Consider the following 16,300-nt stretch of genomic DNA (forward strand, 5'->3'; position numbering starts at 1 on the left):
GTGCAAGCGAGCTGCAAAAAAAAAAAAACAGATCACTATTTAAATAATATAAAGATTACTAAGATATTTTGACTTTGAAGATTCTTAGATTAACATGAAGATAACATTGATCTTAAATTTTTCCTGAATCATTAGACGATAACGTTAAATTATTAATGGAAAATTCTTGTGGAACGTTTCCTACTTGAATGAGAATAACAAGGTATGTTGTGACGGTACCGATGACCTAAAAATAATTCATGTTAATCGTCTATAATATAAAAATAAATTTAAAAATCAATAATAAAAATTATGCGTTTGACATACAGTACGAATCAATGTATAATCCAGATCAACAAGGCCATATATTGTAAATGAAAGTGGATTTTGGATAAGTTGTAGAGTAAAGTCACGGATCTAGAAGTATCATAAAATATTAATAATAATTTGTTGTACATTAGTTTTCATCAATTATTACCTCGGCACGATATTCATTGCTGGTTGATGGTTCGTACAATTCACATAGAATATCTCCGGTATTTGTCGCATGTAAAGAAGTATTATGCAATATATATCAATACTTATTTCGTTCAATATATCGTTGGAATATGAGAAAAAAATTTATAACAGAAGAAACAAACAGTGAATACTTAAAAAACATACCTCCGTTACAGTTTCAGCACATACGTGACTTATAATGATGATCTTGATTCCAAAATAAGAAATCCAAAATAAATAAATAAAGAAATTTAACTTATTCGTACGGTACGCATTAGTTAATAAGTAATAATATATATGGTAAGCTGTAGTAGTGATCAAAAAGAAAGCTGTTGATATAGAGAATAAAATATGTAAGGCGTAGGCATCGTTTATATTCCTAGCACACTTGATCAATTCTAAATGTATCTCCCTGCGATAAGAAAAAAATATAAAAATTGAGAGAAATTTTTTATAAATTGTAGTACATAATAATAATTACTTGACTTTTTTAATAGTGATAACATATTTGCTCGGTTTATCTATTCGATGAATAATGGATAATGGAGAATTACTGTTCCTGTTCCTCATCCAAAGTATTCTTTTATGTTGTGGGGAATCGATGGTAGTTGTAAGCATACCTTTCAATAATTCGTTCAATTGACAACATTTTATTTTTATATTCCTATTTTTGGTTTAAAGATCGTTAAAATTTTTTAAATGTTAACTTAGTTATAATAAATAATAAATATTATACTTGCCTTATCCAAAATGCGAAAGTAACATCGCTTATTAACAATGTGATAATGGGATAAATTTCGAGATAGAAAAAACTAAAAATTATTGTGGGATTAATTCCGAATATTTTTATCCAATTATAATCGGCTATTGTCACAGTTATTAAGATGAAGATTAAATATAACATTATATAACATTGCTGTAAAAAATACTTTGACAAATTCATCGGTATATTCAGTTGATGCATAGTTCGAGTACAAATTTCCATTTGCAATATAAAACGTCTAACTTTCTGCAAAAGAATATTGTGTTTGTCATAAAGTAGAAATCTTAATGAATTGAGTAAATTAGGAGAAAGAACTAAGTTACCTTTCTTCTGATAAATCCATTAATAATGGTTGTCACGTATGTCACGCAACCGTTGTAAACATAAAATAGATACATAAGCTGTAAGAGAAGCGATTGTTTAAAGATAGCAGTAAGTACAAAATACTTAGAAAAAACAAAGGACATGGAAACGTAGAAAATGATAGAGAAGAAGGCATAAACCACGCCAATTGCGTTGATCTTATCGCAGACGAAATATTCTATCAGACCAGTGGTAAAAATTGAATTCATTATTATCAACGGTTTGATGGTACGTCGAAATTCAGCCGAGAGAGACATTTTTAAAGTATTCTTCGAGAAAACAGCTGTATTTATTTTCTTCCTTTTCCCCAAAAAGCACTAATTATATCAATACAGATTGAAATACTTGATATAGCAAACTAGTAGAAAAAGAAGGAAATGTAGAACATTCTCTGCGAAATTTTGATGTGAGACTATGACTATTAAGATTATATCATATACTTTATTCTGACCTACATTCGCCGGAAGTAATAACTCTTCTTTTCCATGTGTGCGATTGTTCGATTAAACCCACTTATAGATATTACCTTTTGATCACAAGGAAATTAATTTATTAAAATTTTATCATTGTTGCCTTTTCTTATCCTTCAGTATTTTTCGTTTTATTTTCTTCTTTTAGTGATATATAGAAGGTAAAGTTTATTTTATAAAACAAAGTATAATATTGCTTAATTTTAATTGCCAGCTATGTACGATATATTTATCGAATGAAGAATAATTTTTACTCATTATTTATATCGTGGGCGTTAAAATATTTTTTATATTAAGTATATTAATTGCATTAGATTTATTTCAGAGTTGAATCAGAATAACAAAAAAGGTAGTATTCGAATCGATCATGTAGAACATATACAGCGATATTAAATTATAATATAATTAAAGATAATAGAAATCTTTGATTTTATTTTCAATTTACATTATATAGAAACGTATGATTATGATTGTAAAGTCCATTGGAGATAAACATTAATCGATTTTGGATTAATTGAAACATAAATCACGAACCTGAAGGAAACAATTTTAGTTTTTATATTTTTTGTAAGCATTCCGTAAAAATAAAAATTGTTTCTTACTTTATCGAGAAATTTCCGGTTGGTCGAAGTTTCCTACAATTCGTAAAGAATATTTCCAGTATTCGCGGTATATAATAAAATAAAAAAAAATAAATATATGCTTTAATTAATGTCTTTCAATATTGCAACAAATTGTACGTTTTGTAAATATCGGATACAGGATTAAACAAGAAAGAGAAAGAATATATATTATAAAAAATATCATATTTCTGTTATTTGTCATATGTTGTTTATTGTGAAAATATTGACAGTTAATATTTGAAGTATTCACTTATCTTATCTTATTCTGGAGAATCGATAGCTGTTTTTAGCAAGTTTTGGAGGGCGGAATGTAATTGATCAAATAAGATTTTTACATATTTACTAAAGATCATACGTTATGAATTAGGTAATATTGATTTCATTCTGTAATAAATAAAACAATTGATTTTCCTGATCTAAACTTTAATTGTAAAACAATTGATCGTTACGGCCACTGGTAAAGTTTCATAGTAATAGTATTATAACATCCAACTTCAAATAAGTTACAAAAAGAGAACCAAAAAACATTGATATTAATGAAGATTGATATCACAAAAATCATAATTATGCATGCCTTATACTGATATCGAAAAAGAGAAGAATAATTTTTCGGTAGAAATAATTTTCAGGTTTATTAATTCTTTGTGCACAAATTTCGAATTGTCCTATAAGCAGTTCTATCTGCTGTAGAATGGAATTAATTTATCGTACTGTACAAAATATATCACTCTTAATAATTCAATAACTATTCAAAGTAAAAAATTGTCAATTAATCATAACATCTTTATCTCTCATCTCGTTAAACCAACGAAAATTATTATGATATAAACAAAAAATTATTTTTGATATAATTAGGACAAAGGATTGCCGTAGTGATTCATGATCCTTACTTTATTGAATTGCTTACTCCCATTATGATAATCATATATGTTATATCAGTATGATGCACATACACTACAGAATAAATCATCAATTATGATTTTTGTTATTCTATACTTTTTTTAAAACGTATATGTTTTTATAATGTATTTCTTACATTATTCATACGGAAATAATTGTACATATCAAACAACTTCGTTTGCAATTGTTATAATAAGAACCAAGTCGGCGAAATGAGAATAATTCCATTAAATTTCTACAACTAAAAAATGAGTTACCCTATCTATTATTACAATTCTATCCACCCTAAATTTTCAGTCGTTTCGAAATATAATTGAAAAATATTACTGCGAAAATACCACCAAAGAAGAAATAAAAGATTCGAGCTAATTAGTTTGTGAAGGTGTCCAGAGATTGAAAATTTCCAATGGTTTTCATTAATACACAGACATAGAATTTATTCAAAATTTCGATTAACATTTATTTAATTATTATATATCTAGAAAGTTCGCTTTGCATTTTTGGATGAACTCCACACATAGCACACATAATATTCATTTCAGCAAGAATAATATAACTATAAAGCATGTGCAAGCGTGTAAAGAAAATATAAAATGGCCACTATTTAAATGCTATAAAGATTACTACGATTTTCCGACTTTGCAAACTTCTATATTTATATGAAGATAACATAGGTATTAAATATCTCTTGAATCATTAGAGGTTAACGTTAAATGTTTAATGGAAAATTTTAATGGTGGGTTTCCAACTTGAATGAGAATAACAAGATATGTTGCGACGGTACCGATGATCTAAAAATAATTCATGTTAATCTATAATTCATGTTAGTCTATAATATAAAAATAAATTTAAAAATCAATAATAAATGGTTGCCACGTATGTCACGTAACCGTTGTAAACAAAAAATAGATACATAAGCTGTACGAGAAACGATTGCTTAAAGACAGCAGAATGTACAAAACACTTAGAGAATACCAAGGACATGGAAACGTAAAAACTGATAGAAAAGAAGGCATAAACCATGCCAATTGCGTTGATCTTATCGCAGACGAAATATTCTATCAGACCAGTGGTAAAAATTGAATTCATTATTATCAACGGTTTGATGCTACGTCGAAATTCAGCCGAGAAAGACATTTTTAAAGTATTCTTCGAGAAAACAGCTGTATTTATTTTCTTCCGTTTTCCCAAAATGCACTAATGATATCAATACAGATTGAAAAACTTGGTATAGCAAACTAGTAGAAAAAGAAGAGGATGTAGAACATTCTCTGCGAAATTTTGATGTGAGACTATGACTATTAAGATTATATCATATACTTTATTCTGACCTACATTTGCCGGAGGTAGTAACTCTTCTTTTCCATGTGTGCGATTAAACCCACTTACAGTTATTACCTTTTGATCACAAGGAAATTAATTTATTAAAATTTTATCTTTGATGCCTTTTCCTATCCTTCAGTATATTTCGTTTTATTTTCTTCTTTTAGTGATGTATAGAAGGTAAAGTCCATTTTATAAAACAAAGTATAATATTGCTTAATTTTAATTGCCAGCTATGTACGATATATTTATCGAATGAAGAATAATTTTTACTCATTATTTATATCATGGACGTTAAAATATTTTTTTTATGTTAAGTATATTGATTGCATTAGATTTATCTCAGAGTTGAATCAGAATAACAAAAAAGATAGTATTCGAATCGATCATGTAGAGCATGCACAGGGATATTAAATTATCATATAATTAAAGATAATAGAAATCTTTGATTGTATTTTCAATTTATATTATACAGAAATGTATGATTTAGAATGAAGAATCCGTTGGAGGTCAACATCAATCGATTTTGGATTAATTGAAACCTAAATCACGAATATGAAAGAAATAATTTGATATTTTATATATTTTGTAAGCATTCCAATACCAAAAATTGTTAAAAATTGTTCTTTATTTTATCGCGAAATTTCCGGTTAGTCGAAGTTTCGTACAATTAATAAAGAATGTCTCCAGTGTTCGCGGTATAGAACAAAATAAGAAAAATTATTATGTGCTTCAATTATTATTTTTAAAGGTTGCAATAATTGTACGTTTTGTAAATATCTGATACATGATTAAACAGGAAAGAAATAGAATATATATTGTTAAAATTAACATTCTTCTGTTATCGTTGTCTGGTATATGTTGTTTATTACGAAATTGTTGGCAGTAAAACAAAAAGACCAATAGATTTTGCACAAGTATCTTTTATCTAATTGTCATATTTTTTCGTAATTCTTATAGCATATAGGTTGTATATGAATATAATGACAATCAATACAGATGAAGATATGGATAAAATAATTTGTAATCCATAAGTCATGTATATAATTCCGACACACTTTATCTTTTTCAAATGAATGAGAAGAATAAGTAAAAGTTGTTTAAAAATCGAAGAAGAATAATAAATAGTTTCGGGCTAATTATCAATAACTTACTTGAATTTGTTCAATTTCATTTAGTTCTCAGTTGTTTTGTATGTTCGATAAATAGTAGATAATGAAGAGTTATTTTTCCAGTTATTTAATTGAAGTATTCATTTATCTTGTGTAGAATCGATAGCTGTTGTTAGCAAGTTTTGGAGGGCGGAATTTAATTGATCAAATAAGATTTTTACATATTTACTAAAGATCATTCGTTATGAATTAGGTAATATTGATTTCATTCTGTAATAAATAAAACAATTGACTTCTCTGATCTAAAATATAATTGTAAATCAATTGATCTTCGTTTTAAAAAAATCAATAAGAATTTATCTGTTTTACGGTACATTATCTAGTCGTTAGTTTTCATCGTTAGTAGCCAATAAATGAGAATATTTGTTCTCCTTGGCCGTATTATTTCACATAAAAAATTTACATATAATTTTATAATTAATTATTAAAACTTTATCACATTTTATAATAAAACAACTCCTGTATATTCTCACGAATTATTATTAATATTTTGGAATAACACATTTATGATTTCTACAATAAATAGAACAAAAGTCCACTGTAGTTATTGATGATCCTTATTTTATTGAATCGCTTATTCGCATCATGGTAATCCTGAATGTTATGTCAGTATGATGCACATACTACAGAATAAATCGTCAGTAATCATCAGTTATACATATTTCGTTATTTTATTTTTTTTTATAACATTTCTTATGTTATTCATGCGGAAATAATTGCAGATATCGAGCAACTCTGTTTATAACTATTATGATATAAACCGAATCCGGGAAATAAAAATAATGCCATTAAATTTCTACAACTAAAAAATGAGTTACTCTATCTATTATTACAATAATATCCATTCAAAATTTTGAGTCGTTTCGAAATGTAATTGAAAAAAATTACTCTGGAAATATCTCCAAAGAATAAATAAAAGATTCAAGCTACTAAGATTATGAAAGTGTCCTGAGTATTTTTCCAATGCTTTTCATTAATACACAGATATGGAATTTATTCAATATTTCGATTAACATCTAATTAATTATTATATATCTAGAAAGTTTAATTCGCTTTCTTCGGATGTACTCCACATATAGCATATACATAATATATATACTTTTTGGCAATAATATATGAAATATAAAGCATGTATAAGCATGCAAAAAAATATAAATTGGCCACTATTTAACTGCCGTAAAGATTATAAGATTTTTTTGCAGACTCCTAAATTTATATGAAGATAATAATGATCTTAAATTTCTCACAAATCAGTAGTTGGTAACGTTGAATTTGTAATGGAGAATTCTGGTGGTACGTTTCCAACTTGAATGAGAATAACAAGGTATGTTGTAACGGTACCGATGACCTAAAAATAATCCATGTCATTCGTCTATAATATAAAAATAAATTTAAAAATCAATAATAAAAATTATGCGTTTGACATACAATACGTATCAATGAATAATCCAGATCAAAAATGCCATATATTGTAAATGACAGTGGATTTTGGATAAGTTGTAGAGTAAAGTCACGGATCTAGAAGTATCATAAAATATTAATAATAATTTGTAGTACATTAGTTTTCATCAATTATTACCTCGGCACGATATTCATTGCTGATTGATGGTTCGTACAATTCACATAGAATATCTCCGGTATTTATCGCATGTAAAGAAATATGATGCAATATATATCAATACTTGTTTCGTTCAATACATCGTTGGAATATGAGAAAAAAATTTATAAGAAAAGAAACAAACAGTGAATACTTAAAAAACATACCTCCATTACAGTTTCTGCACATATGTGACTTAGAATGATGATCTTGATCCCGAAGTAAAAAAACCAAAATAAATAAGTATAGGAATATAGAGGTTGCGTACGGTACGAATTAGTTAATAAGTAATAATACATATGGTAAGCTGTAATAGTGATTAAAACGAAAACTAGTGATATAGAGAATAAAATGTGTAAGGAGTACGCATCGTTTATATTTCTAGCACATTTGATTAATTCCAAATGTATCTCCCTGCGATAAGAAAAAAATATAAAAATTGAGATAAATTTTGTATAAATTTGTGGTACATAATAATAATTACTTGGCTTTTTTAATAGTGATAACATCTTTGCTCGGTTTATCCGTTCGATGAATAGTGGATAATGGCGAATTACTATTCCTGTTCCTCATCCAAAGTATTCTTTTATGTTGCGGGGAATCGATGGTTGTTCTAAGCATACCTCTCAGTAGTTCGTTCAGTTGACAAAATTTTGTTTTTATGATCCTATTTTTGGTTAAGGGATCGTTACAATTTCTTAAATGTTAACTTAGTTATGATAAATAATGAACTTTATACTTGCCTTATCCAAAATGCGAAAGTAATATCGGGTATTAACCATGTGATAAAGGGATAAATTTTGAGATATAAAGAGCCAAAAATTATTGTCGGATTAATTCCGAATATTTTTATCCATTTATAATCCGTTATTATAGCACTAATTAAGATGAAGGCTAAGAAAATCATTATATAATATTGCTGTAAGAAATACTTAGGCAAATTTATGAGTATATTTAATTGATGCATAGTTCGAATACAAGTTTCTATTTGCAATGTGAAACGTCTCACTTTCTGTAAAAAAATATTGGGTTTTTCATAAAGTAGAAATCTTAATGAATTGAGTAAATTAGAAGAACGAAGTAATATACCTTTCTTCTGAGAACTCCAAAGATAATTGTTGCCACGTATGTCACATAACCGTTGTAAACATAAAATAGATACATGAATTGTATAAGAAACGTTTGTTCAAATATAGCAGAATATACAAAACACTTAGAGAATACCAAGGACATGGAAACGTAAAAAATGATAGAGAGAAATGCATAAACCAAACCCATTGCATTGATCTTATCACAGACGAAATATTCTATCAGACCAGTGGTAAAAATTGAATTCATTATTATCAACGGTTTGATGCTACGTCGAAATTCAGCCGAGAAAGACATTTTTAAAGTATTCTTCGAGAAAACAGCTGTATTTATTTTCTTCCGTTTTCCCAAAATGCACTAATGGTATCAATACAGATTGAAAAACTTGGTATAGCAAACTAGTAGAAAAAGAAGAGAATGTAGAACATTCTCTGCGAAATTTTGATGTGAGACTATTAAGATTATATCATATACTTTATTCTGACCTACATTTGCAGGAGGTAGTAACTCGTCTTTTCCATGTGTGCGATTATTCGATTAAACCCACTTATAGATATTACATTTTGATCACAAGGAAATTAATTTATTAAAATTTTATCTTTGTTGCCTTTTCTTATCCTTCAGTATTTTTCGTTTTATTTTCTTCTTTTAGTGATATATAGAAGGTAAAATCCATTTTATAAAACAAAGTATAATATTGCTTAATTTTAATTGCCAGCTATGTACGATATATTTATCGAATGAAGAATAATTTTTACTCATTATTTATATCATGGACGTTAAAATATTTTTTTTATGTTAAGTATATTGATTGCATTAGATTTATTTCAGAATTGAATCAGAATAACAAAAAAGGTAGTATTCGAATCGATCATGTAGAACATGCACAGGGGTATTAAATTATCGTATAGTTAAAGATAATAGAAATCTTTGATTTTATTTTCAATTTACATTATATAGAAACGTATGATTATGATTGTAAAGTCCATTGGAGATAAACATTAATCGATTTTGGATTGATTGAAACATAAATCACGAACCTGAAGGAAACAATTTCAGTTTTTATATTTTTTGTAAGCATTCCGTAAAAATAAAAATTGTTTCTTACTTTATCGAGAAATTTCCGGTTGGTCGAAGTATCCTACAATTCGTAAAAAATGTCTTCAGTATTTGCGGTATATAACAAAGAAAAATTAATATGTGCTTTTATTAATGTTTTTCAATATTGCAACGGATTGTACGTTTTGTAAATATCGGATACAGGATTAAACAAGAAAGAGAAACAATATATATTGTAAAAAATATCATATTTCTGTTATTTGTCATATGTTGTTTATTGTAAAAATATTGACAGTTAATATTTGAAGTATTCACTTATCTTGTGGAGAATCGATAGCTGTTGTTAGCATGTTTTTGAGAGTAGCATTTAATTGACCAAATAAGATTTACACGTATCTACTAAAGATCATTCGTTATAAATTAGCTAATATTGATTTCATTCTGTAATAAATAAAACAATTGACTTCTCTGATCTAAAATATAATTGTAAATCAATTGATCTTCGTTTTAAAAAAATCAATAAGAATTTATCTGTTTTACGGTATATTATCTAGTCGTTAGTTTTCATCGTTAGTAGCCAATAAATGAGAATATTTGTTCTCCTTTGGCCGTATTATTTCACATAAAAAATTTACATATAATTTTATAATTAATTATTAAAACTTTATCACATTTTATAATAAAACAACTCCTGTAAATTCTCACGAATTATTATTAATATTTTGGAATAACACATTTATGATTTCTACAATAAATAGAACAAAAGTCCACTGTAGTTATTGATGATCCTTATTTTATTGAATCGCTTATTCGCATCATGGTAATCCTGAATGTTATGTCAGTATGATGCACATACTACAGAATAAATCGTCAGTAATCATCAGTTATACATATTTCGTTATTTTATTTTTTTTTATAACATTTCTTATGTTATTCATGCGGAAATAATTGCAGATATCGAGCAACTCTGTTTATAACTATTATGATATAAACCGAATCCGGGAAATAAAAATAATGCCATTAAATTTCTACAACTAAAAAATGAGTTACTCTATCTATTATTACAATAATATCCATTCAAAATTTTGAGTCGTTTCGAAATGTAATTGAAAAAAATTACTCTGGAAATATCTCCAAAGAATAAATAAAAGATTCAAGCTACTAAGATTATGAAAGTGTCCTGAGTATATTTCCAATGCTTTTCGTTAATACACAGATATGGAATTTATTCAATATTTCGATTAACATCTAATTAATTATTATATATCTAGAAAGTTTAATTCACTTTCTTCGGATGTACTCCAAACATAACACACATAATATTCATTTCATTTGAAGATAACATAGATCTTAAATTTTTCTAGAATCATTAGATGATAACGTTAAATTTTTACTGGAAAATTCTTGTGGAACGTTTCCTACTTGAATGAGAATAACAAGGTATGTTGTGACGGTACCGATGACCTAAAAGTAATTCATGTTAATCGTCTATAATATAAAAATAAATTTAAAAATCAATAATAAAAATTATGCGTTTGACATACAGTACGAATCAATGTATAATCCAGATCAACAAGGCCATATATTGTAAATGAAAGTGGATTTTGGATAAGTTGTAGAATAAAGTTATGGATCTAGAATTATCATAAAATATAGATAATAATTTGTAGTACATTAGTTTTCATCAATTATTACCTCGGCACGATATTCATTGCTGGCTGATGGTTCGTATAATTCACATAGAATATCTCCGGTGTTCGTCGCATGTAAAGAAATATGATCCAATATATATCAATACTTGTTTCATTCAATATATCGTTAAAATATGAAAAAAAAATTTATAACAAAAGAAACAAACAACGAATATTTAAAAAACATACCTCTGTTACAGTTTCTGCACATATGTGACTTACAATGATGATCTTGATCCCGAAGTAAAAAAACCAAAATAAATAAGTAAAGGAATTTAGAGGTTGCGTACTGTACGAATTAGTTAATAAGTAATAATACACATAGTAAGCCGTAATAGTGATTAAAACAAAAACTAGTGATATAGAGAATAAAATGTGTAAGGCGTACGCATCGTTTATATTCCTAGCACATTTGATTAATTCCAAATGTATCTCCCTGTGATTAGAAAAAATTATAAAAATTGAGAGAAATTTTGTATAAATTTGTGGTACATAATAATAATTACTTGGCTTTTTTAATAGTGATAACATCTTTGCTCGGTTTATCCGTTCGATGAAGAGTGGATAATGGCGAATTATTATTTCTGTTCCTCATCCGAAGTATTCTTTTATGTTGCGGGGAATGGATGGTAGTTGTAAGCATACCTTTCAGTAGTTCGTTCAATTGACAAAATTTTATCTTTATATACCTATTTTTGGTATAAGGATCGTTAAAATTTCTTAAATGTTAATTTTGTTATGATAAATAATAAATTTGATACTTGCCTTATCCAAAATGCGAAAGTAACATCGGGTATTAACCATGTGATAAAGGGATAAATTTCGAGATAGAAAGAAGCAAAAATTATTGTGGGATAATTTCCCAATAATTTTAGCCATTTATAATCGATTATTATCGTCGCAATTAAGATGAAGACCAAAAATAACATTATATAACATTGCTGTAAAAAATGCTTTGACAAATTTATCGGTATATTCAATTGATGCATAGTTCGAGTGCAAGTTCCCATTTGGAATATGAAACGTCTGACTTTCTGCAATAAAATATTGAGATTTTCATAAAGTAGAAATTTTAATGAATTGTGTAAATTAGAAGAACGTACTTAGTTACCTTTCTTCTGATAAATCCAATGATAATGGTTGCCACGTATGTCATGTAACCCTTGTTAATATAAAATAGATACATAAGCTGTAGGAGAAGCGATTGTTTAAAGACAGGAGTGTGTACAAAATACTTAGAGAATACCAAGGACATGTAAACGTAAAAACTGATAGAGAAGAAGGCATAAACCATGCCAATCGCATTGATCTTATTACAGTCGAAGTATTCTATCAGACCGGTGGAAAAAATCGTATTCATTATTATCAATGGTTTGATGCTACGTCGAAATGCAGCCGAAAGAGACATTTCTAAAGTATTCTTCGAGAAAACAGCTGTATTTATTTTCTTCCTTTTCCCCAAAAAGCACTAATTATATCAATACAGATTGAAAAACTTGGTATACTAAGATTTTAGAAAAGAAAAGAATGTAAAACTTTCTCTGTGAAATTGTGAAGCGACACTATGACCATTTGGATTTTATCATATTACGTTCATTTTTTATTCTGACCTACATTCGCCAATGGTAGTAACTTTTCTTTTCCACGTATGATTGTTCGATTAAATCTACTTATAGATATTACTACTTTTAAATTATTAATTTTCTTTTGATCGTAAGGAAATTAATTTATTAAATTGTTCTTCTGTTATTTTTTTCTATTCTTCAGTATTTTTCGTTTTATTTTCTTGTTTGAATGATATATAGAAGGTAAAATCCATTTTATAAAACAAAATATAATATCGCTTGCATTATACAGAAACGTATGATTTAGAGTGTAGAATCCGCTGGAAGTCAAGATCAATCGATTTTGGATTAATTGAAACATAAATCACGAATATGAAAGAAATAATTTGATATTTTATATATTTTGTAAGCATTCCAATACCAAAAATTGTTAAAAATTGTTCTTTATTTTATCGCGAAATTTCTAGTTGGTCGAAGTTTCGTACAATTAATAAAGAATGTCTCCAGTGTTCGCGGTATAGAACAAAATAAGGAAAATTAATATGTGCTTCAATTATCATATTTAAAGGTTGCAATGAATTGTATGTTTTGTAAATATCTGATACATGATTAAACAAGAAAGAAATAGAATATATATTTTTAAAATTAACATAATTCTGTTATCGTTGTTTGGTATATGTTGTTCATTACGAAATTATTGACAGTAAAACAAAAAATCCAATAGATTTTGCACAAGTATCTTTTATCTAATTGTTCGTAATTCTTATAGCATATAGGTTGTATAAGAATATAATGACAATCAATACAGATGAAGATATGGATAAAATAATTTGTAATCCATAAGTCATGTATATAATTCCGACACACTTTATCAATTTCAAATGAATATATCTTTAATGAGAAGAATAAGTAAAAGTTTTTTAAAAATCGAAGAAGAATAATAAATAGTTTCGGGCTAATTATCAATAACTTACTTGACTTTGTTCAATTTCATTTAATTCTCAGTTGTTTTGTATGTTCGATAAATAGTAGATAATGAAGAGTTATTTTTCCAGTTATTTATTTGAAGTTTTCACTTGCCTTGTGAAAAATCGATAGTTATTGTTAGCATGTTTTGGAGAGTAGCATTTAATTGACCAAATAAGATTTTCACATATCTACTAAAGATTATTCGTTATAAATTATCTAATATTGATTTCATTCTGTAATAAATAAAACAATTGACTTCCCTGGTCTAAAATATAATTGTAAATCAATTGATCTTCGTTTTAAAAAAATCAATAAGAATTTATTTGTTTTACGGTACATTATCTAGTCGTTAGTTTTCATCGTTAGTAGCCAATAAATGAGAATATTTGTTCTCCATTGGCCGTATTATTTCATATAAAAAATTTCTCATATAAATTTATAAATTATTATTGAAAATTACATTCTTTAATTGAATATCTCTCGTAAATATTTACAATTTATTATTAGTATTTTATATCACTTTTATGATTTCTACAATAGATAAAATAGTCCACCATACATATTTATGATCCTAACTTTATTGAATCGCTTACAAGCATCATGATAATCATGTATATATGATGTGCATACACTACAGAATAAATCATCAATTATGATTTTCCTTATTCTATACTTTTTTATAACATTTCTTACGTTATTCATACGTAAATAATTGTACATATCGAGCAACTTTGTTTTTAATCATAATATAATTCATGATTCGGATATAATCCGAATCCGGGAAATGAGAATAATTCCCCAGTAAATTTCTATAACAAAAAAATGAGTTACTCTATCTATTATTACAATCTACCCAAAATTTTCAGTTGTTTCGAAATGTAATTGAAAAAACTACTTTGTAAATATCTCTAAAAAATAAATAAAAGATTAAAGTTACTAAGATTGTAAAAGGGTTCTGAGTATATTTCCAATGCTTTTCGTTAATACACAGATATGGAATTTATTCAATATTCCCATTACCATCTATTTAATTATTATATATCTAGAAAGTTTGCTTTGCTTTTTTCAGATGAACTCCACACATAGCACACATAATATTCATTTTAGCAATAATAATAAAACTATACAGCATGTGCAAGCTTGCAAAGAAAATATAATCTGGCCACTATTTAAATGCTATAAAGATTACTACGATTTTCCGACTGTGCAGGCTTCTATATTTATATGAAGATAACATTGATCTTAAATTTCTTTCGAATCATTAGTCGATAACGTTGAATTTGTAGTGGAAAATTCTGGTGGTACGTTTCCAACTTGAATGAGAATAACAAGATATATTGTAACGGTACCGATGACCTAAAAATAATGCATGTTAATCGTCTATAATAAAAAAATAAATTTAAAAATCAATAATAAAAATTATGCGTTTGACATACAGTACGAATCAATGTATAATCCAGATCAACAAGGCCATATATTGTAAATGAAAGTGGAATTTGGATAAGTTGTAGAGTAAAGTCACGGATCTAGAAGTATCATAAAATATTAATAATAATTTATAGTACATTAGTTTTCATCAATTATTACCTCGGCACGATATTCATTGCTGGCTGATGGTTCGTACAATTCACATAGAATATCTCCGGTATTTGTCGCATGTAAAGAAGTATTATGCAATATATATCAATACTTGTTTCGTTCAATTTATCGTTGGAATATGAGAAAAAAATTTATAACAGAAGAAACAAACAATGAATACTTAAAAAACATACCTCCGTTACAGTTTCTGCACATATGTGACTTACAATGATGATCTTGATCCCGAAGTAAAAAAACCAAAATAAATAAGTAAGGGAATTTAGAGGTTGCGTACGGTACGAATTAGTTAATAAATAATAATACACATGGTAAGCTGTAATAGTGATTAAAACAAAAACTAGTGATATAGAGAATAAAATGTGTAAGGCGTACGCATCGTTTATATTCCTAGCACACTTGATTAATTCTAAATGTATCTCCCTGCGATAAGAAAAAAATATAAAAATTGAGAGAAATTTTGTATAAATTTGTAGTACATAATAATAATTACTTGGCTTTTTTAATAATGATAACATCTTTGCTCGGTTTATCCGTTCGATGAATAGTGGATAATGGCGAATTATTATTCCTGTTCCTCATCCAAAGTATTCTTTTATGTTGCGGGGAATCGATGGTTGTTTTAAGCATACCTCTCAGTAGT

General features: G+C 27.0%; 3 protein-coding genes and 1 long non-coding RNA gene across 4 annotated transcripts; all 4 read right to left on the bottom strand.

Moving 5' to 3' along the window:
• Positions 1–112: 112 nt before the first annotated feature.
• On the bottom strand, positions 113–3,609 carry LOC124946864 (putative gustatory receptor 28b). Its single transcript, XM_047488187.1, has 8 exons — positions 3,587–3,609; positions 1,949–2,021; positions 1,564–1,641; positions 1,218–1,486; positions 959–1,141; positions 643–889; positions 307–396; positions 113–226 (listed from the first exon to the last, which is right to left on the bottom strand). Exons 1-8 carry the CDS (start codon positions 3,607–3,609, stop codon positions 113–115), a joined length of 1,077 nt encoding a protein of 358 aa, XP_047344143.1.
• Positions 3,610–7,224: 3,615 nt separating this feature from the next.
• Positions 7,225–7,903, bottom strand: LOC124946505. The gene is made up of 3 exons (XR_007100110.1): positions 7,671–7,903; positions 7,520–7,609; positions 7,225–7,439 (listed from the first exon to the last, which is right to left on the bottom strand). It is a non-coding gene; the product is annotated as an uncharacterized LOC124946505 (long non-coding RNA).
• Positions 7,904–11,186: 3,283 nt separating this feature from the next.
• LOC124946865 (gustatory and pheromone receptor 32a-like) lies at positions 11,187–12,821 on the bottom strand. Its single transcript, XM_047488188.1, has 6 exons — positions 12,639–12,821; positions 12,293–12,561; positions 12,034–12,216; positions 11,717–11,963; positions 11,381–11,470; positions 11,187–11,300 (listed from the first exon to the last, which is right to left on the bottom strand). The coding sequence occupies exons 1-6, from the start codon at positions 12,819–12,821 to the stop codon at positions 11,187–11,189; spliced, it is 1,086 nt and encodes a 361-aa protein (XP_047344144.1).
• Positions 12,822–15,076: 2,255 nt separating this feature from the next.
• LOC124946866 (putative gustatory receptor 28b) lies at positions 15,077–16,287 on the bottom strand. Its single transcript, XM_047488189.1, has 5 exons — positions 16,151–16,287; positions 15,834–16,080; positions 15,649–15,735; positions 15,498–15,587; positions 15,077–15,417 (listed from the first exon to the last, which is right to left on the bottom strand). Exons 1-5 carry the CDS (start codon positions 16,285–16,287, stop codon positions 15,304–15,306), a joined length of 675 nt encoding a protein of 224 aa, XP_047344145.1. The 3' UTR covers positions 15,077–15,303.
• Between the last annotated feature and the right edge of the window lie 13 nt (positions 16,288–16,300).

The sequence above is a fragment of the Vespa velutina genome, chromosome 2 (assembly GCF_912470025.1).
Source record: "Vespa velutina chromosome 2, iVesVel2.1, whole genome shotgun sequence".
In the NCBI taxonomy this organism is placed as follows: domain Eukaryota; kingdom Metazoa; phylum Arthropoda; class Insecta; order Hymenoptera; family Vespidae; genus Vespa; species Vespa velutina.

Excerpts from the sequence above, each read along its gene's own strand:
- LOC124946864 (XM_047488187.1), bottom strand. The coding sequence starts at position 3,609 with ATGGGAGTAAGCAATTCAATAAA. Across the intron at positions 397-642 it reads GTGCTGAAACTGTAACGGAG|ATCCGTGACTTTACTCTACA; the intron begins GTATGTTTTTTA and ends TGATACTTCTAG. Across the intron at positions 227-306 it reads ATTATACATTGATTCGTACT|GTCATCGGTACCGTCACAAC; the intron begins GTATGTCAAACG and ends AATTATTTTTAG.
- LOC124946865 (XM_047488188.1), bottom strand. The coding sequence starts at position 12,821 with ATGGTTTATGCCTTCTTCTCTATCAGTTTTTACGTTTACATGTCCTTG. Across the intron at positions 12,562-12,638 it reads TTGGATTTATCAGAAGAAAG|AAAGTCAGACGTTTCATATT; the intron begins GTAACTAAGTAC and ends ATTTTATTGCAG. Across the intron at positions 11,471-11,716 it reads GTGCAGAAACTGTAACAGAG|ATCCATAACTTTATTCTACA; the intron begins GTATGTTTTTTA and ends TGATAATTCTAG.
- LOC124946866 (XM_047488189.1), bottom strand. The coding sequence starts at position 16,287 with ATGCTTAAAACAACCATCGATTCCCCGCAACATAAAAGAATACTTTGG. Across the intron at positions 16,081-16,150 it reads ATCATTATTAAAAAAGCCAA|GGAGATACATTTAGAATTAA; the intron begins GTAATTATTATT and ends TTCTTATCGCAG. Across the intron at positions 15,588-15,648 it reads GCAATGAATATCGTGCCGAG|ATCCGTGACTTTACTCTACA; the intron begins GTAATAATTGAT and ends TGATACTTCTAG.